Source organism: Micrasema longulum, unplaced genomic scaffold (assembly GCF_059751315.1).
Source record: "Micrasema longulum isolate JH-2025_06_02 unplaced genomic scaffold, ASM5975131v1 h1tg001665l, whole genome shotgun sequence".
In the NCBI taxonomy this organism is placed as follows: Eukaryota; Metazoa; Arthropoda; class Insecta; order Trichoptera; family Brachycentridae; genus Micrasema; species Micrasema longulum.
Window position 1 is genome coordinate 187,140 of NW_028278844.1, and position 27,265 is coordinate 214,404.

General features: G+C 36.8%; 2 protein-coding genes across 2 annotated transcripts; one reads left to right on the plus strand and one right to left on the minus strand.

Annotated features, from left to right (window-relative positions):
* Positions 1 to 315: 315 nt before the first annotated feature.
* Positions 316 to 11,972, plus strand: LOC148274384 (uncharacterized). Its single transcript, XM_088237177.1, has 6 exons — positions 316 to 580; positions 1,969 to 2,746; positions 3,737 to 3,926; positions 5,181 to 5,264; positions 5,766 to 5,915; positions 7,397 to 11,972. Exons 1-6 carry the CDS (start codon positions 449 to 451, stop codon positions 7,575 to 7,577), a joined length of 1,515 nt encoding a protein of 504 aa, XP_088093303.1. The 5' UTR covers positions 316 to 448; the 3' UTR covers positions 7,578 to 11,972.
* A 1,249-nt stretch (positions 11,973 to 13,221) lies between these two features.
* LOC148274385 (BRCA1-associated protein) lies at positions 13,222 to 27,197 on the minus strand. The gene is made up of 10 exons (XM_088237178.1): positions 26,779 to 27,197; positions 25,472 to 25,697; positions 23,285 to 23,458; positions 22,404 to 22,582; positions 20,644 to 20,805; positions 19,032 to 19,104; positions 18,170 to 18,261; positions 17,709 to 17,898; positions 16,096 to 16,203; positions 13,222 to 14,620 (listed from the first exon to the last, which is right to left on the minus strand). Exons 1-10 carry the CDS (start codon positions 26,849 to 26,851, stop codon positions 14,377 to 14,379), a joined length of 1,521 nt encoding a protein of 506 aa, XP_088093304.1. The 5' UTR covers positions 26,852 to 27,197; the 3' UTR covers positions 13,222 to 14,376.
* Between the last annotated feature and the right edge of the window lie 68 nt (positions 27,198 to 27,265).

Consider the following 27,265-nt stretch of genomic DNA (forward strand, 5'->3'; position numbering starts at 1 on the left):
AATTATAGTAATTGCAATCAAATAGGAATGCCAAGTTTACTCTGAATGCTAAGGCATCGAGATTTGAGAACCCCTTTTATATTTTTAATCGAGTTCCCGGTCACCGTAGATCCCTGCTTTTTAGACGGAAAGTTGAACCCTTTTAGTTCAATAATTTGCTTCCTGTTTGTTTTTTGTGGAACTTTGTTTCCAGTTACTTTTATTTTATTTTGTTACATCCTGGAAACGGTCATGATATCTGAACGATGTACCCCTGTAAGTAAGCACTTCCTTACATTTTACAGTGTACCTTTCCGTGAAATCGGTCGACTTGATGGCCACATAAATTTGACGTCTGTCAGCTGTCACCCTAAAACAAATATTTTGGTTTCATTTATTGATTTTTGTGTAATTTTCTGTTTTTATGAAATAAACATTACGTCATTTGCAGTATTTGGTGTACTAAATAATGCAGTTCGACGCGGTATGTCGTTCTTGCCTAGAACGAGGGGAAACAATGAAACCGGCTTTTACAACAAACATTTTAAACGGTATTGAAATGTCTTGCGCCGATGCAATCGTGAAAATAACCGGGGTCCCGGTAAGTTTTCTATCAGCCAGTGTAATTTGCCAAGTTTTGTGAAATAAGACGTTATTTTCTTACAATATATCATAGACGAATTCAAATTAAGAAAAAATGGACACAAACAAACACGGTTTTAGCGTAACAAAAATACACAATTTCAACTTAAAATCCGATATTTTACTTTTATTTACATACGCTAAAGATTTGTAAACAAAACGCACATACAAATATACAATATAAAGTCATTTTTGTAATAAATAAATACATAATTGTGTTTATTTGCCTTACATTTTTGGAAAATGCTTCAAAATGATTTGCTAAGTATGTACCTTTAAGTTGTTGTAACGTAATTTCTGATTTAAGTATGTTTTGCGTCCCATGAAATGCTTAATTGCATCTGTAAAACATGTTTTTCTGCATATAAATAATATATCAAAAATCATTTTTTAGTTTTGAAAAAGTTGGTGTAAAAAATATTGATTTTTTGATGGTGTAAAAAATATTTACTGTAACCTCAATGTTTGTATAGTTCAATGATCAGGAGACTTGTGGGAGCTAATAAATTAAGTTTTGTGGCTTTTGTGTTTTAGTATTAGCGATTATTTTCTAATTTTTTTGAGTTGTTTTTGACTTGGAAAATAAAAATAATTTTATACTGTACTTAATAAAGTGGGACAAATAAAAACATCCTAATTAATAATTATTTAAATTTATTTGTTTCTACGTAAATTCAAAAATAATAATACATCAAATAGGTGCGAAGGTTTTCACGGTCACTGTTATCAATATTATGTATCTTTTTTGGGTGATACCGTGTATGTTGGATTTGATCCGACGTTTTGGCTACCATTGCAGGAGCCATCTTCAGGGAAAACTGTGTCGTTTTGATGATTTAAAAAAATATATTTAACTTTTTTCCTCTTGATTTTCTGCACCTAATAATGCATAGGGCACTGCATAGGTACACCAATCGCAGTGTGTCTCGATCATTTCTGTTACACGAAGGTAAGATGATCAGTCTTAGGCTTCAGGTCCAGGGACTACGAAATATTCTAGTGTAAAAATACCTTTTCAAATAAATATTTCATGTCACCATATCGGGAATCGAACCCGAGACCTCTCGCTTGGTAGGCAAACTTGCTGACCACTACACCACTAGGCCAACTAATAATATTAGTTTAATCTACACCACAACATGGCTTAAAATATTTTTTAAAAGTAGAAAAAGATATTACAGATACATATTTTTTCAATTCTTCCATCTGTTGTTTTTTGTGAAGTCAAAGAGCTGTCTTTTGTCTGCAAACATTTGGACAAACTCAAAATATTGTAACTCTCATTGGAGTTAAAACCAGTATAAGAATTTGCACACGCCCAAAAAAAAAATTATAATTCTGTTTCAGACATACGAGAATGATGGTCTACCGAAAAATATTTGCCAAACGTGTCTCGAAAAATTAATATCCGCCTACAAATTCAGACTTCAATGCGAAGAATCTTACAACAAACTTATCAATCAATATTCGCAAGACCAGAACAATATACTCGAATTAAAAAATGATCCAAAAACATACGAAAATATAAAAACAAATGAATATTACTCAACGGACACCGATAACATTAAATTGGAACGTGTTTTTCTCGATGCCAAAATGACGGATGTATTCATTAAATCTGAAGATATTTTCGTCGAGTCCTTCCAGTCAGCGGGGTTTTATGAAGAAGAATATTATTATGAAAAAAATCACATGATAAGCGAAAGTAAGTCGTCTTTTGGTTCTTGCGTGAATGAAAACTTCAGCGAGTCTAAATTTACGACATACGAAATTGACGATTCAAATTTGGATTCCATAGACGAAAGTGAAGAAAATGTCGATTCAATAACTAGTCAGTTCTTCAACAACGGCGAATGCAATTTCGAATCTGAATCTCTGGAGTCTGGCTGCACAGTTTTGGCTGCTGGAAAAATTAAAAAGAAGAAAAAACATTCCGCAGCTGGCTTGGAGGAAGGGAAATGTAAGAAGAAATGCAAAGGAGATGTCGCAAATAAGAAGTTGAAAGTAAAACCTTTGAACCAGTGCAGTTTTTGCCAGAAAATTTTCAAACAAAAGTACAATTTAAAAAAGCACGAGCTTGCGCATGTCGGTGTGAGAGGGTACTACTGTGAACTGTGCAAAAAGAGTAAGCAGATTTTTGGACTAGTAAATAATATGCCAAATAACAGTGAGAACTAAATTAAATAATACAAAAATAAATAGTGAAAAAATATCAAAATATATAAAAAAAACAAATGAAAGTATGGAAGGAAAGCAGATTAGTCAATATGTTATGTATTTCAATCTGCCTTTTTATTTATAATTTCAACAAAATTTTAAATCAAAACAAATTCAAATAATTTATCTCTACCATATTATTATCCTTTGGGAATGCATTGAACAGTTTTGGAGCTATGAAAAATGAGTATCTTTGCGCGAGCCTTGATTTACAATGAAGGATTTCTAATACACTATTTTATCTTTTGCCATATCTATTAAAATTTTAAAAAAATAAAAGTTGTCAATATGTTTATTTTTTGGGTGATACCGTGTATGTTGGATTAGTTCTGACGTTTCGGCTACCATTGCAGGAGCAGTGACAGATAAAATTGACTGTGAAAACCTTCGCGGCTATTTAAATAAATGTTGCCTTATAAGAACATATTTTAGACACTGTTGGTAAAAGATTTCTCGTAGCTCCACAATTTCTGCTTCCTGAAATAATTGGTTGGAGGGAAAAGTTATATTTGTGTGTGGAGTAACGTAATCCACTAATATGTATAAATTGACATTAACATTGGAAACAATGGTCCATAACTATGTGTTTTATAAACTAGAAGTGATTGGACCCACTTTTCCCCATCCATTAATAACCATTACCAGTTTGTTCTCAGAACTATGTACATGGCGAAACTTTGAATGGCATTATCTCAGTTCCACATGTTTGTGGGTTACATCATTTCTACGCTGACCACTTCATAAATAATTTGTTTTTGTACGGTTCCTAAAGACTCAACATAATTACTGTGGGCTCCCCCCGACCAATTATTCCATAAAAACCATTTTGCTATTGTTTAAATGAACATAACTAGTCAAACTGATGCGAATAATAATCCATGTATGCATGATGTGCCAGACTTCAGCTCCGAGTCGGCGCATCGATCGGCGCACGAGTCGCTGCAGTGCGGGGAGTGCGGGAAGCAGTTCAAGCGCGGCTCGGCGCTGGACTCGCACCGCCGCTTGCACGCCCACCCCCTGCCCTTCCCCTGCGCCCACCCCGGCTGCCACAAGGCCTTCAACAAGCCCAGCCGCCTGCAGATACACCAGTAACCGCACTCTTAATCTAACCATTCGTATCAATTTTTTCTTAAATATAACATGGCATCTTAGTACAAAGCAACACCAAAGATTATTCATTATCACTATCATATACTTTTATCTCTCTTTTTTTTTCTTTTTTTATATATATTTGGACCCCTGTAATAGCCTTTAGTAGCCTTACGTGTCATGTACAAGGCTAAGGTACTCGGAAATATTCGTTTTTGTCTGTCTTGGAAATGGGATGTTTGATCACTGATTTTGGTTTATTACCCTTATGAGTCCAATCACCATTGTTGCAAAGTTAACTACTTTTAACTACAGTGTGGATATCTGTTAAGGATATTCCATCTTTCCTGCATTCTGCTTCAAGATTATGGCATTGTAAACTGAAAAATTGGCACTGAAATAACAGATGTTCGATACTCTGTGAAGAAATATCATCGCACGGACAATAGTCATCATTCCTTAATCTAAACCTATAAAGGTAACTTCTCATAGCTCCGTGTCCGGTAAAAATTTGGGTCGTTTCGAAAGTACTTTGGTGATGACGACGGAAGTTTGCTGCATCAGCCAGCGTTGGGAAAAACATTTTAGTGATTTTACCTGTAGAAGAAGCACGATAATGATCCTCCCAACGCTGCTGCGTATTTTGTTTGATACAGCGTTTGGCAAAGCTAAGGGGAAATTCTGAGAAGAAAGATGCCGTTCTTTTACAAGTTGCGGCTCTTGCTCTCGACTGTTATCTGTCATCAACTTCAGGGTGCCTGGAAGAATTACTAAACAGATGCTACTATTTTATAGCAACAATTCACGGACAGTATATACTTGTAATGCCATATTAAATAGACTCCAGGAACTCAGCGATAGTTATTCCCACGTATCTGATATATTTAGTGTAGGGTATTGTTCTTATAGAACAAACCTATTGAACATTTTCAAAGATGGTGAATGGTAATTAAACCTGTAGTATAATTATTATATTTATGAAACAGTGCTTTATGATTTTCTTGTTATATTAATCCTTTAAAATATTTTATTATCTAATTTAATTTTTACATTTATTTTTGAATTGTTTTAAACTTCTTTTGAATGAGTTATATAACTTTTATGTTTAATTTTTGTTTCTAAATCTTGGGTGAAAAGTATTGTATGCGTAAATTATAAATCATATTAAGTAATAAAAAAATATACAAAAAAAGTAATTTGCCAACCGGTTTCGGATCACAACTGTTTCATGTATTATTTTTGTACCCTTACAGAATCATCCACAAAGAAAAGAGTTTCATCTGCCAATACTGTTCTCACCAATCCGCAGATGAAAAACAACTTGGTATTCACATAAGGTATCATTCAATTTTCAAATCACTTTAAAGTAAGGTAGCTTTATTTAACTCCCCTTTAAAGTAAGGTGGCTTCACTTAACTCCCCTTTAAAGTAAGGTAGCTTCACTTGACTCCCCTTTAAAGTAAGGTAGCTTCACTTAACTCCCCTTTAAAGTAAGGTAGCTTCACTTGACTCCCCTCCTAGGCGGCTTCATGGTGTAGTGGTTTCTTAACCAGTCAAGTGTCTTCACTTGACTCACACACGGAAGGTTCTGTGGTCGATTCCTGGCGAGAACACAAATATTAAATGTGATTTTTGTCAAGCCTGGGTGGTACTGTCTTGTAATTTACCACTGTAATTAAATGTAATTGTAAGGCCTGTTAACGTAAGGTAGCTTTAAATAATATCCCATTAAAGAGTTCAACGTCGTCATCGGTCCATCTCCTCTGTGGTCTCCCCACTTTTCTTTTATTTTCGAATGGTCTCCAATTTAGTTTATTTTTCCCCATATTTCTTTCTAGATACCACCATCCCAAAGAGAAAAATTACCCATGTAAAACTTGCGGGAAGGCGTTTGTGACGGCTCAAGAAAGAAACATTCACTCCAAGAGACACGACAATGTACGCAATTTCAAATGTCCGCACTGCCCTAAGAGCTTCCTGTTTTCCTTGTAAGTACCATACATTATATATCTATGATTTTAATTTTGTTTATTCAGAAAAACAACAGCAATACAAAAAAATATACACAACATTATAAAAAAAACATAAAATAAAGCCAAATTTTTCCACATAAATACAATTATAAAAATCCAGTTCAGTTAGATTTTTTTTTTGTGTGAGGATGCATGTGTAAAAAAGTGGAGTGTGGTTTTGGTGGGTGTGTGAATATGTGTGTGATTGTATATGGGTGTGAGGGTAGGTTTATGGACAGGGTGAGTGTGTGTTTGATATGAGTGAATAGAAACAACTTAAATTTATTGTAAAAACCTTAATGTAAAAATATATTTTTTTTATAAAGAAACATAATTTTTTTCATGTAATAGTTTTTTCATTTTGGTTTTAAAAGTGAGTTTACTGCAGTTAAATATGTCTACGTTATTGAAAAATACATTATAATTACGCGTCAAGCGAATCAGAGGAGAGTTCTGTGCATAGTTGGTGCGAACTGTAGGTACATGGAAAAGAGATAGATTTGTGTGACGGGTGCGGTAGCCAGGTACATTAAGGGCCAACTTAGAAACCAGAACAGGACTACCAAGACGTTCATTAAGAATATCATGTAAAATCCCCATATCTAATACCAAACGACGATCCTCAAGTCTAAGTATGTATATTATGTTTATGACAAGAAGTTTTATAGTTAAGGTCCGTAAATCTGGATCTCCAATTGAGATGTCTCAAAAATGTTTTCTGAATATTTTCAAGCCTTATCTTGTGTATGGAATACTGAGGAGACCACACAGAGGAGACATATTCAAGGAGACTGCGAACATAAGCGAAATAAATCAATTTGATACTACCAATATCATTAAAAACTTGGCAAGTGCAGATAACAAAACCTAAGTTTCAGTGTGCCCGGTTCACTATATTTTCGATGTGGTTGGTTCAATGATCAACATATTGACGGCATATTTCTGCGTAGTGTAGTGAACTCTTTTGTTTGAGTGACATAGTTGGTTTGACTTACCGCACTTTTGTTGTAAGGTTGCGTAAAATAAAATTAGAGATTCACTTACATTGTTCTGAGGTTTTAATAGATAATAGATAAATACAAGATTATACAAAAAGGGATTAAATTAAGTACAACACTAAATGAATAAAACACAAATGTATATTGAGTGGGTGTTAGAAAGAATGAAACACCAAATGAACTGAAGTCAACGAGGGACGCGTAGATTCTTAAGTCGCTCGATCATGCCGATGTCATGGAGTTCCGGTCTGCGCCTTACGCTTGGTGTTGCAAGCGGTCAAAATGCAGCGTGTGAGTGCGTGCCCATAGTAACATCACGTCTGACCATGATAAAAGTTCATTAGAGAACGGGAAGGCAATAGGGAAATATAATTTGCTCCAACGGGGATGAAAAATAATTTTGAGAAGGGAATATGGAAGTCTAGACATTGATAAACAGTATTGTATTTCTATTTGCAGTGTTCTCCAGAAGCACATAATGATTCACACCGGGGAGAGAAGGTTTGCATGTTCTTACTGCAATTCCAAGTTCAATCGTAAGGAGCACAAACAGAAGCACGAGGCTCGCGTCCACTGCATCGAGCCCTCCGCCAAGAAACATTCTACCGGCTCATCTGTCACTTCAACACTGTCCGTCTAGTCGGGTGCTACGCTTGTATACTCTATATCGCACCATTGGTACTTTATTAAGTGGAAAAATACTTTACAAACCAGTTATGTATATTATGCATAGAACTCTGCAGTGGCATACCTAGTGCGGTGTATCTCGATTAAAGCCAAGTGGTCAGTTTAAGGCTTCCGGTGGGCAGTTCAGGCGCAGTAAAATATTGGAGTCTAAAACCACCTTTTAGTAAATTATTGCAGTCTTAAACCACATTTTGGTGAAATGTTGCTGTCAAAAACCACATTTTAGTCAAATGTTGCAGTCAAGAACCTCTTTTTAGTGAAATATTTCGGTCTAAAACCACATTATATTAAAATGTTGCAATCTAAAACCACATTTTAGTGAAATGTTGCAGTAAAAAACCACATTTTAGTGAAATGTCGCAGTCAAAAACCACTTTTTGGTGAAATATTTCGGTCTAAAGCCACATTTTAGTGAAATGTTGCAGCCAAAAACCACTTTTTGGTGAAATATTTCGGTCTATAATTACCTTTTAGTAAAGTATTGTAGTTGAAAATCGCCTTTTACCGAAATGTTTCTTAAAAATATATTACAACAGAGAGGAAGAACATTCTATAGAAGTCTAGGTATTTGCAGGGCCTGGCTGGTTCAAGTGGCCACTTTACAACTGTATAACATTCATCATTTTGTCTTTATTTGAAAATCTATATTCCTTAAATTCTACCATCTGTTGATGTTTGTGAAGTTGAATGGAATGGACGACTAGTCTTGGCAATTTATTCCAGTCTTTTCAGACTTTTCAGACACCCGCGGGAAAGGAAGTTTACCTTGGGATTGGGGACGATAGAGCTTCCAGTTATGACCCTGTAAATTTGCGTGGGATTAACAATATCTTTTTTTAACCTAACTTTTTTTTGGTACAATTGTCGCTAAAGTAAAAATGGTGCGATATTATAAAAAATGAGAAGATTTGGTAAAAATATGGGACATCCTTTTACTATACCATTCTTACCAAAATACATAACACGGCCATGTTTTGTTAATATAAAACAGTTGGCCTGCCTACCTAGACCTAATCCAGTTCACTATTATATTATAACTTAACATAATAAAGGTCGACAACAAGAGACGAGGTAGTGAAACTTGTTCGAATTTATAAAAGTAGTGTTTTCTATGTATTGTGTAATTTAATAATTTATTAAAAAATGTATATCTTGGGGGGTTAATTCTAGAAGTGTTTATATCGTAAAAGTAAACTGTTTAACGGAGAGGAGATTATTTAAATTTATTGCAACAGAGAGGGAAAACATTATTGAGAAGGGAATATGGAAGTCTAGGCATTTACACGTGTGAATGTTATATACCCCTTCTCAAAAATGTATTCCCTCTCTGTTTAAATATGAACAACTCCCTGGGGAGAAAATCCAGCCAGTCTGCAAGCATTTGGATATACTCAAAACATCAGTTTTTTTTCTTTATATTAAAATTAATTGATTACTTTACATATTACAACAGAGATGAAGAACATTTTAGAGGGGGTAATATTGAAGTCTAGGCATTTACAGGGCTTATGATCTGCCATTGGCTGGTTTAAGTCGCCAGATTACACTCTGTGTAACATTCACGATTTTGCCCATATTTGAACATCTATATTCCTTCAATTCTTTCATCTGTTGATGTTTGTGAAGTTAAAGAGCTGAAACCTTTATTTATGCGGGTGAGATTCATCTGATTGAATTATTTCACCTACATACTAAGCAATGCCTGAAAAATGTTCAATTTCTGTACTTCTTCGTGGACCAGGTGGATTTATCAACAATATTTTGAGTTTGTCCATATTTTTGTAGACAAGGACTGGATTCAACTCCCTGGGGAGCTGTTAATATTAACTGGCTACAAAAATTTAGATAAATTCAAAATATTGTTGATTAATTGATTACAATGAAAAACCTTTTAAGTGAAAAATCTTAGAAGTAGTTTTGTGTGACGTGGTCGACATGTATTTTCTGGCGTCCATTTTAATAAAATATCATATTTTTAACTCTGTTTTTACGCTAAAAATCTTAATAACTTTATCGCTTATGTCAACATATACATTTCTTGGTGTAAAATATGTCAAAACACTATTTTGAAATACGCTTGACAAATATTTTTGTGTACACTTATTTACGAATAATTTCTGATACTTAACTCATTTTAACTAAAATATGACACTCCGAGCACTTCTGACATAAACCCCCCAGATTTATTAAATTTACTGTGTTATTTATTGTGATTTAATTAAATTAAAATAACTTGTATTATTTTTCAGATCAATCATAAAATTTAATTTATTTGATTTATTGATTTGTTTGACTTATGAAATTTATGTGATTATATTAGTCATTTTATAGATACATCAACTAATTTTAAGTTGTGTAATTTATTTAAAAAACGATTGTGAAATTTAATTTTTATAATTTATTTATAGATTTAATTATTATATTAATAAATTGTAACATATTAAGGCTTTACACGGGCAATGGCAAAAAAAGCTTTAACAATGTCAAAAGAATTGTAAATTGACAGAGAAATTAATCAGTTCCAGGTTGTGGTAATGTGGCGTGTGTCCCGGACTCACATATCAGAGGTCCGAGGCTCTGCCACAACTTGATTTCCATTTTCTAACAGCGAGTTTTTCTCATTTACAAAAAAAAAAAAATATTTGGGTAAGTAATATAAATATTTCTTAATATTTCAAATATTTTTTTGCATCACAACAGGCCAGGAGGCCCAATTACAGTGCTGAATTACAACACAGAACACCCAGGCTTGAGAAAAATCATGTAATTTTTTTGTATTCTCACCGGGAATCGAACCTGGAACCTTCCCTACGTGAGTCAAGCGTCTTGACCACTGCACCACGGGGGCCGCCAATAATAATTATAGTTCTGAGACGTGTTGAGATTTTTTTACTGTACAGTGCCCACGAAAATGGCGCTATATAAATTATCCTAAATAATAATAATAATGCCTTTGTAAATTTGGCACATGTCTGGTTCAGGATTAGAAATTCACCCAATGAACTGCAGCAGCTTCCAAAGAAATAAATTGTTTTCATGTATGTATACACATATCTATATGCACATAAAATGACTACTCAGTAAAAAAGATCAACAGCATATTTCGAAAGAAGACCTCGACAACTTTCAAACTTTTTGACTTTGTAGTTTTATATTACTATCCCTGATCTTATCAGCGTCAAATTCCAGAGGAAATAACTAGCCACGGTATTAGCTAATCAAAGCTAATACTGGAAGAAATCATAGAATAAAATTGACCTTTAGAATACTGTCACAGTGAAAAAGTTCAGTTGTTTTTTAATTTTTTTTATTTGTTAAAAGACTGTTAAACTGGTTAGGTTCAAAAATATTTTTTTTTTCAATTTTGTGTATCGTATTATTAGCGCTATGATTTTTTTAAAGTTTTGAATGTGACGCCTGCTATTCCTAGCCTGGTAAATCCCACTGTCTACTATCTTAATAATAAAAAAATTCTGCATATTTTTTTCTCAAAGACAGGTCCGCAATAATTATTACCGTATAAAGCATGATTTACGGATCGCCTTTATTTCTTGGGGCTTATTATTTTATTTAATTAATTTGCCAAACACGTGAGTGATGATAGTGAGATATGATGAGAAGTGATGTTATGACTACATTTAAAGAGGTGGGGAAACCTGAACACAAAACGACGTTTAATGCTTACAAAAAAATTAGCCTATAATAAAATGTAAGAAAAATGATAATAATCCCTACATTGAATAGAAGAATTGCTAATATTATTATAAAAATCACAGCGCCATTGATGTAATACCAAAAATATTTTTCTGTCAATCGACAGTCTAGTGGCTAAGTGTATTTTACCTTGCTGTTTTGGATATGTTGTAATTCCTAAGCCCTCATTAAAATCCAAGTTTTTTAATTTGGCAAGCCTGTGCGCTCGTCAGTGTGAGCACTTTTGAAGATTTCTGTTCAACACAACATATTCAAAATCTAAATTAGCATGACCCTTTGCGACCTAACCACTGGGCTGCAACACAAAAATTATGAATAGTACAGTATTTAGTAGCGAAGCGTAAGTCTGATCACCTTGCCTTCGTGTGACAAATGGTTCATCAACGCAGTGCCCTTAGCACAATGGCGTGCGGAATAGGGGACGAAGAAGTTGAATAAATGTTTTGTATTTGTATTACCTTTTGTACTATGTAATCGTATGTAATGTGTTTATGTATACGCTGTTTGTTCGATATAGAATGTCATAGATTAGGACAAACTGCCATGTGATGTAATGGCCCGACTATAATGTATAATATTGTATGTGAATGTGTCAATGTGAAAATAAACATCTTTTTGTTTACCAGCTTCCATATATTTGTGTTTTATTTCAACATTTTTTCCCTGTCCGATATTTAATTTTTGTTTTTCTAAAAGATACATACCTAGAGTATTCCTCTGTTATCTGGTCTCCATATTATGATGTGAACGTCAAAAATATTGAATCAGTTCAACATCGATTTTTAAGAAAGATAGGCTGGAGGCTGGGCTTATCCAGAGACCAATATACGGTATAATGAGTTAGAAACTAGCTTAGATATATTATCTCTTCAAGACCGTTGAATTCTCAACTCACTCTTTGATGCGCCTGAACTACTGACATAACAACAATAAAATTAAATATCCCAACTAGAAACCTCAGACAAAACTTACTCTTTCACACCGATAACCTACAGATGTAACTGTGGTTTTCATTCCCCTATGCCCAGAATTCTTAGGTCTGCCAACAAACAAACCAGTCTTGATTTCTTTGACAACAAGTTGTCTTCTTTCAAACGATCACTGAATCAAATTCAATTATAAACACCTCTCTTTCTCCCGCTTCCACTCTCATCAAGTCTACTATATACCATTGTCTTTCTACTTTCGTTTATAATAATTTTCTATGTATAAGTATGTCCTTAAAAATGCCCATTGGGCGTATATATAAATAAATATAATCTGCTGAAACCGTAACATGAAGACCGTCTCAATCGATTGTTGAAAAAATGCCTTTGATTTCAGGAAAAAGCGATGTATGGGCTTTGAACTCACACAAATTCTCACGGGTCATGGGGGGTTTACGAGCTACCTGCACCGATTTAAATTTTCTGCTGTCCATGTGATGATGAAGCCCCTCAAGATGTTCCCCACTTGCTGATGTATTGCCCTCTTTTCAGCGTCGAAAGACATAACCTGGAGCGTGACGCAGAAACGTCGGTGGGGATTTAAGGAACATCCATTTCCTAATAAGTCACAATGACTTATCACAAGAGGTAGTACCTTTTATGGTTAGGATAGTACCGGTAATAAAGACGATAAATGATAACAGAACACAAAATGCCGTGATCTCTTTTAAAAATTGGAGCATTAAATTGCAGTGCAAAGTTTCCTGAAAATGTAAGAAAAAAATAATAAACAATATTTTAATAAAAACGAACTACTTTGAAGGACGTCACTAGTTCATATGAATCAATCAATGATGTGAGAGTTATGAAGCCGTCAATGGACCGATGGGCAGAACTGATCGAGAATAAGTGGAAGAGAGAGTAAATATTTGAAATTATTAGAAATGAAAAATGTGGTATTGCATATTTATTTATTTACAGTAAATACAGAGTTCTTGACACAAATATTACGAAAATAAGGCAGTCAGAAATATGTACATATTTATAACATAAATACTTGGATACAAATAAAGCACGGAAATCATTTTGAATTTCGAATTTTCCATCCTAGTTGTTTTTACACCGAATTTTATAATTTTACCAATATAATCAATACCAGACACTAGGATGTCACGAAAGTTTTTCCAAATTTGTGGATTTAAGTGTCAATAGTCTTTTATTTCTTATAGACTTGTCTTTCTTCCTTTTATAATATTCATTTTTATAACAGTAATATATGTTTGAATATAACTTATCAAAATCCACACCGCAGAATATAAAATAATTTTAATGAATAGGATAATTTTAAAGACTCAAAATAAAAAATTTGCATGCATATCGCTGCTTACATCAAAGGGGCGAAAAATCGAAAACTCCGAAATTTAAATCAGGTTGTGTATATATAGCGTTCTATCCTCTCTGCCTACACCTATGGTGGAACGGTTTCGCCATAGGGGTAGGCAGAGAGGATAGATAAAGGATATTTGTTTAAAAAAAAATTATTATTATTATTATTCATTATAGGCAGACAGCCTGCTGATGCGCCTATATCTCGTGTACTGCTTTTTGTCCAAGTTCTTCTTCCTTCAAAAAAGCATCCAAACAGTTTTTGAACTGGTTGACCGAAATGGAATTGACAACTAGACTTGGCAATTTATTCCAGTCTGAAACTACCCTGCTGGAAAGGAAGGTTTTCTTGGAATTGAGGACGATAGAGCTTCCAGTTTTGACCCCGTAAATTTGTGTTGGGATTCAATAGATACATCTCATGCAGGGGGCAGTCCTAGTAATTATTGAGTATCTTATAAGTTTCTATCAAGTCCCCCCTCTTCCGTCGTTCTTCCGATGATGTAAGTCCTAGTGCTTTTAATCTACCCGTGGTAAGACATCCTTTCGAGTAATTTGAGGATTTTTGTAGCACATCTTTAGACTTTTTCCATTAGCTCGATGTCTTTAGTAAAGTAGAGACTCCATACTTGATATCTATACACCAACAAAGGTCTTATGTAGGTCTTGTATATTTTCAGAAATATTCCGTTAGTTACAAAAGTTTATTTCCACTAATGCCCGCGTCTACTTGTGCTTCTTGTCCTTCCCCTTGACGATGATCTGGCCCCCCTGCAGCTCCTGGCAGTCGGGGCGCGCGCCGATGCTGCTGGCGGCCTCCACGAAGAAGGCGAGGTCGCGCACCTGCTCGCGCAGCTCCGCGATCTGCCCCTCGCTGCCGCGCGCGCGCTCCGCCAGCTCCTCGCGCGCCCGCGCCGCCGCGCTCGCGAGCGCCTTCTCCTCCGCCAGCTTGCTCTGCAGCGTGGACACCCTGGAAACAAGCATCCGGCCTTAACAACACTCGATGTTCTTTTGTTATTATTTTCTATGGGCAGTTTTTGCTGGTGTGCCATATCAGTTTTATTGTATCAGACATCGCCGCTCGTACAGCGAAAAAAGGCGGAATGCGGCGGCAAGTACCGATCATTAAAAACAACATCAAGCCTAGCGGCCCTTGTTCGGGCTCATAGACGGAGGTGGTTGCTGCACGAGGAAAATTGTTCGACTGAGCACCGAGAAATTGTCAGACCCCGATGGCAGCGGGAGTTTTTCGAGTCGTCGCTAGGGCTACACGCGGCGCTTCAATAAATTCTTATTACCGGCACCAGTGTTTTTACGAACCTTTTATAGATTGGGTTTTTTATGTTTATTTCGGCCAGTAGTCTCGATTTTGTAATCTAATAAGTTGCACCTTTAATAAAGACGGTTAATTATGTCACTTGCGGGGGCAGACGTTAGAATATCGAGACTAGCCATAAATATGTATAGGATTATGAGGTACTAGGCCTCACTAAATCCCACTAAAACGTGTCACCTTTTTAATCAGTATGTAGGATCTTTTCCCGTGTTTTTTATGCATTAATTAAGACACGGGGATGATGCCTACATACTCAACTTTTATGTGAAATGAATAAGGAGGGTGTTATTTGACTTGAAGTTATAATGTAGATTAATATAAAAATGTCCAGCCAATGAGGGGGCGCTCTACGAGTTAATCCGGGGCAGCCCGACCCCTTCTCGCTCTCTCATGCGGCCTATTTATGCCGTCCCCTACCCTGTCCGACCACGACACGGTACAAATGATTTGATAAAACCTGTGCGTTTTTTTGTAAATAAAGTTGTGTATGAATCAAGACTAAGCGTGTTTTATTGGAATTACGCCCTCTCAGCCTTCGACTCCGCCGCCTGCCCCTTTGGAGGATATAGAAATAAAGGAAAATGTCACAAAGATGTATGTGATTTAAAATGCTTGTATTTTTTTTCAAAAACAAAAAATTAAAACTTGAAAATTTTTGTTCAATACTTAGTCTTTATTGAGATCCCAGATACCTAAGTTTAGTCTAAATATGAAATGGCGTAATCTGCCGGTCTAAAAGTAATTATATTTTAGTTAAATAAAACTTAAGTATATTTTTTAACAGAAATACCTTTAAAAAATATTGTTTTTATCTAATTTATGTTTTTTTGTTTTTTTATTATTGCCCGATTAAAAAAAAACATTAGTTTTAAAATAGCAAAATCGTATGATTTCCTAATTTTGAGTTTCGTTTTACCCGACTACAGCCTTAAGCTCTCGAGGACCAAAACTATTTTCGAGGAGTTAAGGACTGGATTTTCCTTAGTGGGAGGGACCATGAAGATTTTCCGAATGTTTGAGTTTACTGTTTACCATATTGATGTGCCATATATTTGTTTTTTATCATTATTTAGTATTAAACAAATAAAAAAAATTAAGTCAAAACTTACTTGGTGGTTAGATTGGTCATCTTCTTGTTGAGTTGGTTGACGCACTTTTCAGTCGCCTTTAATTTCTCCGTTAGTCCCTGAGTTTCTATCCGAGCCGCAGCCTTCTCCCTGCCGACAAAGATGAAAAGATATTAATAAACTATACATTTCCTTAGAATTTAGTTTATGTTATTGAATTTCTTGATTGACAGACATTGCCCCTTATTAAGGGTCAAACTGCACTACAGGGCGACAAAATTTTGTATAGAGTGGCCATTAATACAGACTGTAGGCGGGTAATTTTATGACAATTTGTAAAAGTCAACAGATGGAAAAGTTGAAAAAATGCGGATGTTTCGACATAGGCAGAAAGGTGAATGTCACACAGTATGTAAATCGGCCAATGACAGGTCATAAGCCCTGTAAATGCCTAGACTTCCATATACCCTTCTCAAAAATGTTTTCTTTATCTGTTGGAATAAATTAAGACCTTTTATTTGATCAGTTTGTTGGGAGGAATAGGGAAAAATCACGGGTTTTATTTGCAATTATAAATTAATAAGCATCTATGAAATACTGTCCAGTAATTCAATCAAAAATAACTATCGACGTGCTTAAAAACATGCTCAGCATTTGAGCGATCACAATGAACAATAATGAACATGCTTAAGTTATCGCAGTCATAAGTCAACGCATGTGTAATCTCCAAGCCAATGCTCGCGTCGGTTTGTTTTATGTTTTCCGGCGAAAAATAGCCGTTTACAATAAAAAAATAATACAATATATTGCATTTGCAAAAAAGTGAAAATTAAATTCCAATTACTATGGCGACTGCTTTTCTTGACATTTGGCTTGCCAACCGCCGGCTAAATGAAATAAATAGCGTGATAAATAATAAACAAATAAATAAAAATAGCAGTTTTGGAATATTTTCCATATTTACACCGGTGAAATTCAAATATGTGATGGCGCAGCAGGATTTTACGTCGCGAAACGTAAATATTTTGACATTTAATATTAGGTGTTCACGGGTGTTCCATTGTGATCGCGAATATGATAAACAACCATGGTGAGAAATTTTTATCACGTCGCTTATTAGCACTTCGATAGTTATTTGCGACTGAGCTTTAAATTCCCGCAAAAGTGGTTCATTGCAATGGCTGCGACCTTTTTTTGTGACCGTTTAAATTCAAATAGAACGCCGTCACAAATCAAATTTTGAATCGGGTTGTGGTCCCGTGGCTAGTGCCTCGGACTCACGGCTCAAAGGTCCGTGGTTCGAATCCCACTCTACCCCAACTCGATTCCTATTTTCTTATAGTGAGTTATTTACAAATCGAAAAAAAGGCCCCTTTAAAATTAAATATTTATTTTTATAAAAAAAAAAAATCTTGACATCACAATTGTCAAGGCCAAACATGTAGTGTTTTAGTTCAAACAATTTTTCAACAACTTTATTTTAAAGTACAATTAATTTTTTAAAATCCATTCCACATATTTTTATCAATATTTGTAGTATGTGATATTTCCCTATTGCCATTTGACAATAAGCCAGCCAAAGTACAAATATGTATGTAGTAAAAAAAATATTTTCATGGGCACCACAAAGATTAGGCATAATGGCAAATGTTTACCTGGCCAGCAGCTCCTCGTAGTGCCTGCGCTGCGTGTCCAGCTGAGTGGCCAGCAGGTGCGCGCACTCCAGCTGCAGGGAGTCCAGCTTCTCCTGCGCCACTGGGGTGCCGTCGCAGCCCTCGGGGCCCCCGGCCGCCACCAGCTTGCCGTCCGTCTTGTTCTGCAGAAGGCGGTGGACGAAGTTGTCACCTGGTAGAGAGACAACCAAACTTTATTGGAGATAGAAACTCGCGCGTTTCAATTAAATCTCATACTGTGAAATTGCGTCCTCGCATTATAAATTAAAGTCCCATTGAATTTAGCATATTTTAGTATATTTAAAACACAGTTTTACATTATTTTTCCCTAATTAACGTCTTAACATTTTTACCCGGAGCCTTTAAAAATAAAAAAATAATAATATTGTTCTTATTATTCACATTAAGTTATTTTTTTTAGAGAAAATATGATTAATTATTACCTGCGTAATCCCAAACACGATTAGTCCCCAACTGCATGGCGTACGTGTGGTTAGACGCTCGGAAATGTTGGGCTGCGTGACCAGCTTGGTACCTGTAAATAAATAATCCTATTTCACTACATATCCAAAAAATACATATAAAATATAATCTTTAAATGGATTTGTAATTTTTTTAAAATCACTCATTCTTTTCCGTTAAATTGCATACGCTTCCATACAAAGTACTCATTGATATTCAGGCTTTGTCAATAAAATTTTTAAAGATTTCCTCAAGCCCGAGCCGTTTGGAAAGAGTTGTTATAGAGTATTTGGAAGACAAAACAGCTTGGCAAGAGTTGTGTTTATAAGTATCAATTCGTTGATTTGAATGATATAATTGTAATTAATGGTCGTTTGCAGTGGATTCCATGAATCCGTTATCAAAAAATAAATACAAATAAAAATGTGCAACAGACGTCTGCTAAGGAAAGTTGCATGGATGATTGCCCTTGAGAGGGAAATAGATCAATGTAGAAACGTAGAAATAACATTGACCCGGTATTTATGTTTATTTATTTAATGAACGCCCAGAGGGCTCTTACAATACACAGTTAAAAGTACATAATGTGTTATGGAAAATAACAAAAATAAAATCATAGCTATTACACTAAACATGTAATCAATCCTAAAAAAGAAAAAGAAGAAGGAAATAAAGTGAAGATGAATAGAGAAACACATTAAAAAGGGGAGAATTGAGGGGATGGCCGTTCGATGGACAGGATAGCTAATTTGATAGCAGCAGTAGTGGTATGGAGCGAGTCCAACAGCAATAATAAATAAATAAGAGTTTGAAAGCTCTCTCAAAAAATGGCAGAGTCCTTACCTCCCGCAACCAACATGGCCGCAAATTAAACAAATCCACAGGGCTCCTCCTTCCACTGCCTCCCCGTCCCCATCTGAAATTAATTATAAATTTCTTACAAAAGCACATACATATATCAACAATATTTTGAATCTATCCACCTAGGGAGTTATTAAAATCTACATATCACAACCGAGATGAAGAATATTTCAGAGAAGGGAATATGGAAGTCTAGAAATTTACAGGGCTATGACCTGTCATTGGCTAGCTTGAGTGGCCATTTCACTTGACCCAAATTCGACCCTTGGCCTCTGTCTTTGCACATAGATCTCGCTTCCTCTACATTCATACATCTTCTCACGGATGCGCGCCGATTATTCTAATTATTATATATAGGAGATTCCAGCAGAAAGCCCGTGCGAGGTTTACCCAAAATTTGAATGATTTAATACAAAAACAAGTACGACTTTCGCTGAGAGAAATTTCTCTTTTGTGGCGAATGTCCCGGATGAACATATTAAATTCTTCAAAACGAAAGCCATTTTCAGGAGAAGTGTACAAGTTTAGATTTTGTCTAAGGGAAGAGACAATTGTAGAAGACTGCTGCGAGACATTGCATAGATTTATATATTACTATTAAGCGCGTTGTCCAGATATTTATCAAAATGTTTATTTAATAATTCTTAGTTTTTATTTTTGGTATTGATGAATAATATGAATGCTTTTATTTTCAAATTTGTTACAACAGAGAGGAAAAACATTTTTGAGAAGGGAAATATGGGAGGCTAGGCGTTTACAGGGCTTATGAGCTGTCATTGGCTGGTTTAAGTGGCCACTTTACACACTGTGAAGTACACCTCCTTTTTTTTACAAATTCGATTGAAGATTTCGATTTTTAAATTTATTTCAACAGAGAGGGAAAATTTTTTGAGAGGGGAATATGGAAGTCTAGGCATTTACAGGGCTTATGACCTGTCATTGGCTGGTTTAAGTGGCCACTTTACACACTGTGTAACATTCACCATTCTGCCTATGTTTGAACATCCACATTTCCTCAACTCTTCCATCTGTTGACTTTTGTGAAGTAAAAGAGCTGAAACCTTTATCACGTGGGTGAGATTCATCCGGCTGAACCAAATCACCTACTAGACTCCACCTAGGGAGGAAATCCAGCCAGTCTTCAAGCATTTGGACATAATCAAACATTGTTGAAGATTTTGATATTTACGAACACGCACAACGCAAAGATCTATATTTCTGTGAAAACTGCACGTTAATCGGTTAAGCCGTTTAGGAGGACTACGGTGACATCACAATATTCATCACGGCGGCCTCCGTGGTGTAGTGGTCAAGACGCTTGACTCACGCACGGAAGGTTCCGGGTTCGATTCCCGGTGAGAACACAAAAAATAAAAATGTGATTTTTCTCAAGCCTGGGTGCTCTGTGATGTAATTCACCACTGTAATTAGGCCTCCTGGCCTGTTGTGGTGCAAAAAAAAAATACTATGAAAAATAATGAACTCAAACATTTAGATAGTGACATTTCAATTTAGATTTTAATGTAAATAAAGCCATCTTCAAGTATTTGATGAGATACGATATGAGTTAGTCACAGTTTTGTTTTGTGTTTACCTTGCGCCGCGCACTGGGCGCACTCGCTGGCCGCCGGCGGGTCGGGGGACTGCGCGCAGCGACACACGGGGCACGAGCCGTCGCGCCACGCGCTCAGGCAGCCTTGGAAGGCGTGCGAGCACTGCACCGTCAGCAGCCCTTCACGCTCTCGTCCATGCCGCTCTGGAGACAGAAAAACAGAAAAAAATACTTGACCGACGGACCCCCATTGTTTCCTAAATCTCTTGGACCCAATCGAAAATTTGTGGGCAAAATTTGTCCGACACATCCACGGTAGGAACGATGTTAATGTACTGCAGGACGTTGCTCTCGTTGTTATGTAAAAAATAAATTAAATTGAGCAGGAATTATGCATGAAATAATACAGACTAAAATTGATACAAAGTCGTTGGAACAATAGACATCTTTCACCCCCTCCGGCAACTACATCCATCTTCAATATTATGTATCTTTTTTGGGTGATACCGTGTATGTTGGATTTGATCCGACGTTTCGGCTACCATTGCAGGATCCATCTTCAGGAAAAACTGTGTGTTTTATAGAGAAATGTATGTGTTTATGTACTAGTAATTTGTACCGTGTCACAGTCAGCAGTAGGGCACATTTCAGAAGAATTTCAGAAATGTGTCACAGTTTTCCCTGAAGATGGCTCCTGCAATGGTAGCCGAAACGTCGGATCAAATCCAACATACACGGTATCACCCAAAAAAGATACATAATATTGATAACAGTGACCGTGAAAACCTTCGCACCTATTTTACATCCATCTTCTAGGAATTTAGCAAACAACATGTGTTTGCACATGTGCGATACTGCGACAGTGACTAGTGACTACCCAAAATCTACGACAGCTACCCTTCGGATATTATATTTTTATCTGTTATGTTATCCATAGTGTTGAAACGGTGCTTTATCTGTTTAGTTTTTTATTGTTTACTTTTTAGCATGACACTTAAAAATTTACTATTATGCTCAATGTTTATTTGTGTAAATTTATTGTCTAATTATTGGTATAAATTTAAGTTGCTAGAATTTCACTCGTCCATGCCCTTTGTAACTGCAAGATGATTAGTAATCTAGCTTCAGTGGGTAAATGTTATCAACAATTAAATTTCCAAATTTAGAAAATGGGCTCTAGAATTCCAACCGTCCATGCGCTCAGTAGCTGCAAGACTTGTTGTAATCTAACTTCGAATTTTATAAATTTGTTTTAATTTAATTTTTTAATATCACTTGAACTCTAAACTTCATTGTCAAATAAAAAAATAAGAAATGTAAATAGGGGCTAGATTTCTTATTGTCCATGCGCTCTGTAGCTGCAAGACGTGCTGTAATCTGGCTCCTATATATCATAATTGGAGACGAGGAACTATAATCCCAACCGTCCATGCGCTCTATAGCTGCAAGACATGCTGGGATATTTATTTATTGTACAGCGCCCTTGAGGTGATTTTATCAAAAATGACGCTATATAAATTATCCAAATATATATATTATGTGCAATACTGTTAGACATGCAGAATATAATGTATTGAATCCAATATAAAATTATGACTTGCTTCATCGGTCGTCGCTCTATATTTCATGTGAAATGATTTAGCAGGTGTGTGTGTCATCGATCATGAACTACGAACCCCACACATATAAAAAAATAATAATCAACTGCCTATTATTTACTGATAGTAATACAAAAGAGCCAGACAGGGCATATATATATATATATATGTGGATTTCTGCGTAGAAATAAAATGTTAAGTTACCCAGGCACACGGGGCAGGTGGGCAGTTCGGTGGCGGCGGGAGGGGGGGGCTGCGGTCCGCTAGTGCACTCCACGCGCCGCACCCATGCCGCGTGGCACACGGCGTTGGGCTCCAGGCTGCTGTACGGCGTGCCCCCGAACGTCTCGCGGAACTCGTACGCTGCCCCCCTGCTGCGGAACCTGTAAGAGAATCCTCATGTAATCATCATTCCAAAGCGGGTGTTCCGGAAGCGTTGAAGCTGATAGTCCTACCTAGGGACCCCGGTATCTGTAAGCTAGGTGCTGGACCCTTAATAAACACATAGGTTTGCTCGCAGGTCAGGCCTTAGCGATACCAAACCAAAAAGAGTAGAATTTAATTGATAAGTCAAAATTGTTTGTTAAATAGTATGTTGCAGTCATAAAAATGATCACTGTTAGTCAATTATGTTTGAGATGCCGAGTACGCCAGTCAATGGCAAAATGGCCAATTTCAGAGATATTTGCGGGCTCAGCGGCTGAGGTAGATCTGGGAGTGGTGGGGATATTATGAACCCCTCCCTTCTTCCTGAAGCGTTTCGCTTGAACTCGGCGCGCAGCTATAAAGCATGTACATTTCGAAATAATAAATCAGTTGAGCTGTGATCTCTCACGGGTAAACGAGGAGACGAGGGAGATGGGGGGGGACAGATAGAGTGGGCTAATGCGCTCCCTCTCCCTTTCGCGGCTTGATTAGTCGGTCATTCTGCGGTGACACCGGCACATACTGTATACAGTTCCTTGTGATAGGCGCAATGCAATCCTAAGCGGGAGAAAGTAGCCTGCCGCGTCTGTTACATACATACTAAGAATCCGCCTCTGTATACAAGGCACCCGTACTTCTACGGAGAGCGGGTTACTCACGTCAGGAGGGCCATGTAGCGGTCGGTGGAGGAGTCCCTCAGGATGCGAGCGTGCTGGATGTCGTGTTGGCAGGCGGCCGTGAACACCAGCAGGTCGCGGCAGCTGACGGTGGCGGGCACGGCCAGCAGGCAGAGTGTGCGTGAGGGGGCTTCGACGGCTGCGTCCACTATTTCACTGCAAGTAATTACAGTGTAATTAGTTAATAATAGTTACAGTGTAATTAGTAGATAATTATTCTTAATACACTAATATTTTCACTAACTTATTTTGCTACATAATATCTGTACTTCAGAGGCAGACGGATGCAAATCTAGAATTTGATGAAATGACAATGAATGCGGCGCTCAGAACTTGAAGCGCTGTGGAATGCGGCCAGAAGGAACGAGAACGCCACGGGAGCAACTGATGAAGACAATGCTGGAGTTCCTCCAAGAGCAGTGGACAACCAATACAGCTTAGTTTGAAATCTAAATTTCCTAACCTGTACTTTACACAAGATTTTTACCTATAAAATGCATTGATTGAATTTCTGTACCTCAAAAGGCAGACGGATGCAAATCTAAAATTTGATGAAATGACATTTCGATGTTCGTATCCAGTTTATGATCATGTCCATTGATTTTGAAGATATGTAAGTCTTATAATGAAAGAACCGATGTATTCAAATACTGAAAATACAAATTAATGCTATAAATAATTATTAACATCTTAGAGAAAGTAGATTCTTTAGGCTATTGTTGAACATTTGACGTTTGGATTTGCATCCGTCTGCCTCTGAGGTACAGATATATTAGATAAAGGTTATATTATAAACCGCCTTGAAGCACTTGAAATGTGGATCCACAGTAGAATGATAAGAATATCTTGGACCGATATGATAACCAACAATGGTGTATTACAACAACCACAACAACAAACCATCACGCCGTTTCCAGTAAGGGTAGGCAGAGAGGATAGAGCGCCACATCACTCTATCTTTGCATACAGATCTCGCTTCTGACATGTCCATCTTCAAGTATTTGTTGGATTTGGTCATGCCATATATTTCTCGGTCTTCCTCTATTTCTGCATCCATCAACATTCGCATTGTAAATATTCTTAGTCGTTCTTTCGCTGTCAATTCGCCCTACATGTCCAAACCAGTGCAGAGCTCCTTTCTTGATTTTGTCGATAATGCTTATCTCAGCCTCGCATAATGTACGGATCTCAACATTTTATATTTATAAGAAGTATTACGTAGAGCCAATACTAATAGAGAACTATTCACCACTGTTAAGCTCCGTAAGATTTCATATTTTGGCCATGTGTTGAGAGGTGATAAATATGCCATACTTCAGCTTGTCACGAAGGGGAAGATCGAAGGACGTAGAGGGGTCGGAAGAAGACAGCTTTCCTGGCTTCGAAACATCCGATCATGGACCAGGATTAGAACTGTGGATGAGCTGTTTCGCACTGCTCATGATAGGGAAGCTTTCTCCCGAGTAATCGTCAACGTCTGGGGGACCCGACATGACACGTGAAGAAGAAAAAGATATATTGGATGTTAACATAAGTTTTGTCTGTTTTTTTGCAAAATTAAAAATGAGCATCAAAAGTGAAACAAAAATAAAATTAAAAGGTCATGTCAGGTCATTGGAAAGATTTTTTTTTGCTCTAAAAGATATTGAAGATGTGTGTTGTTTAGAATACATCTGATTTTTTTTTTTTTTTTTAAAGAAATATGTGCGTTCTTATGATTTACTCAAATATATTATTTTGAGGGCCATTTTCAACGAGTTGTAAATAACTCACTATTGGAAAATGGAATCGAGTTGGAGTAGAGTGGGATCCGAACCACGGACCACGGCCGTGAGTCTGAGACACTAGCCACGGGACCACAACCCGATCGAATTATTTTCGCAACGTAAAAATGTCTAGTAAACTGGGCACATTTGCACCGAACACATGCATAAAATGGTTGATAAGTTAAAAAAAAACAAACTTTTGAATTCAAGTTTTAAACTTTTTGTCTTGAACCTTTATTTTACTATCCTTTTTTCCAGTTTAAACTTACGGGGGTCAAATTACTGCAAAAACAAAAGGGGCCCGGATCACCAAACTAAAGAACTGGAAGAAATCATAGAAAAAAATAACCTTTTGCATTATTTGAGTTTGAATAATAATACTGATTTCAAGATAATTTCTTACTTCTCCTTGTAGAGATGCAGTATGCCGCGGGTGACTTCCACGAGCGGGTTGCCCCAGTAGAAGTCCATCTCCTGGCTGTCCAGCCCTCCGGCGCGCGCTGTGCCCTCATCGGGGGCCAGCGAGCTCTCGCGCACTCCCAGCAGCGCGTCTATGGGCGCCCCCGCCAGCTTGCTGGCATACGTCTCCACACTGATGGGCTGCGAGGAACGCGCGTCCCCCGTGTCCGCTGAAAAGAGATAATTCGTTGTCAGTTCTTATAACATATACGCACAAGGAGACAATATTTCAGTATCATAAATGTAAATAAGTCAAGGCAATACTTTGGTATAATTTAATTTGTTAGCATGTGTCAAGCAGTGGCTAGCCGTCTCCAGGCATCGCATTAACAGAAGCACAACTGACTTGAAAAATATCAATACCCTTAAAACTCTCTTCTGTTCCCTAGTTCGCCCGCACCTAGAGTATTCCTCTGTTATCTGGTCTCTATATTATGATGTTCACATCAAGAATATTGAATCAGTTCAACATCGATTTTTGAGAAAGATAGGCTGGAGGTTGGGCTTATCCAGAGACCAATATACGTATAATGAGTTAGAAACTAGCTTAAATATATCTTCTCTTCAAGACCGTCGAAATAAATCCGACCTTCTAGTCCTGTTTAAAATTCTCAACTCACTCTTTGGTGCGCCTGAACTACTGAGCTCAATAAAATTAAATTTCCCAACTAGAAACCTCAGACAAAACTTACGCTTTCATACCGATAACCATAGAACTAACTATGGTTTTCATTCCCCTATGCCCAGAATTCTTAGGTCTGCCAACAAACATACCAGTCTTGATTTCTTTGATAACAAGTTGTCTTCTTTCATACGATCACTGAATCAAATTCAATTATAAACACCTCTTTCCCGCTTCCACTCCCACAAAGTCTACTATATACCATTGTGTTTTTCTACTTTTCTTTATAATAATTTTCTATGCATAAATATGTCCTTAAAAATGCCCATTGGGCGTATATATAAATAAATAAATCTCTGTCGGTAGCCAGGTCCTGTGCGTAAAATAAACTGCCGATAAACAGTCAGCAGCTGACGTCCGGGACGCCGAAAACCTGATGCCTTGTAAGGTAGCAAGCGTGGTTAAGACTCTCACCGCATCCGCAGTATATGGCCCAGCCAACCGTATAGCCTCCGCTCGATGACAGTTGTCACCGGAGTTCGCTGCGTCCGTTCTCTTATTACATAATTCCTTACAAAGTCAAAAACATCAGATAATAAAATATACATTTTCACAACAAAGGAACATACCTTTACGAGAACCGTCCGCCGTTCCGTCGTCCATTTCAATTCGTATGATACACAACGATACAAGATTGGACATTTATCAATTGTCACGAAAGATTTTAGATGAAAAGGCACATAATATCGCGGGAAACTAGTTCACTAATGGAGTAATTATTTGCAAAAACCCGATGAAAGTTTTAAGTTATTTTCAGTTTTGTCCACTCGCCGTTTCGCGAATGTCAGCCGTCTGCTACTGCCTGAAGCGTCCGGAGTTAAGACGTTAGACTCTTCCCCGTCTGCACTGCCTGCGATAGTGTGAAAATCAATAATCAATTACAGAATGCACAGTACGCACAAGGACACCAGATAGATAGAATTGCAGAATGTCAGAAGTCAGAAATTGTGAAATGACAAAACAAGACCCACAAAAAAAAACACAAGGTAACGTTCTTCATAGATGATTTCCAAAATAAAAACAAATGTTGCAACCCTTTGAAATTACAAAACGCAA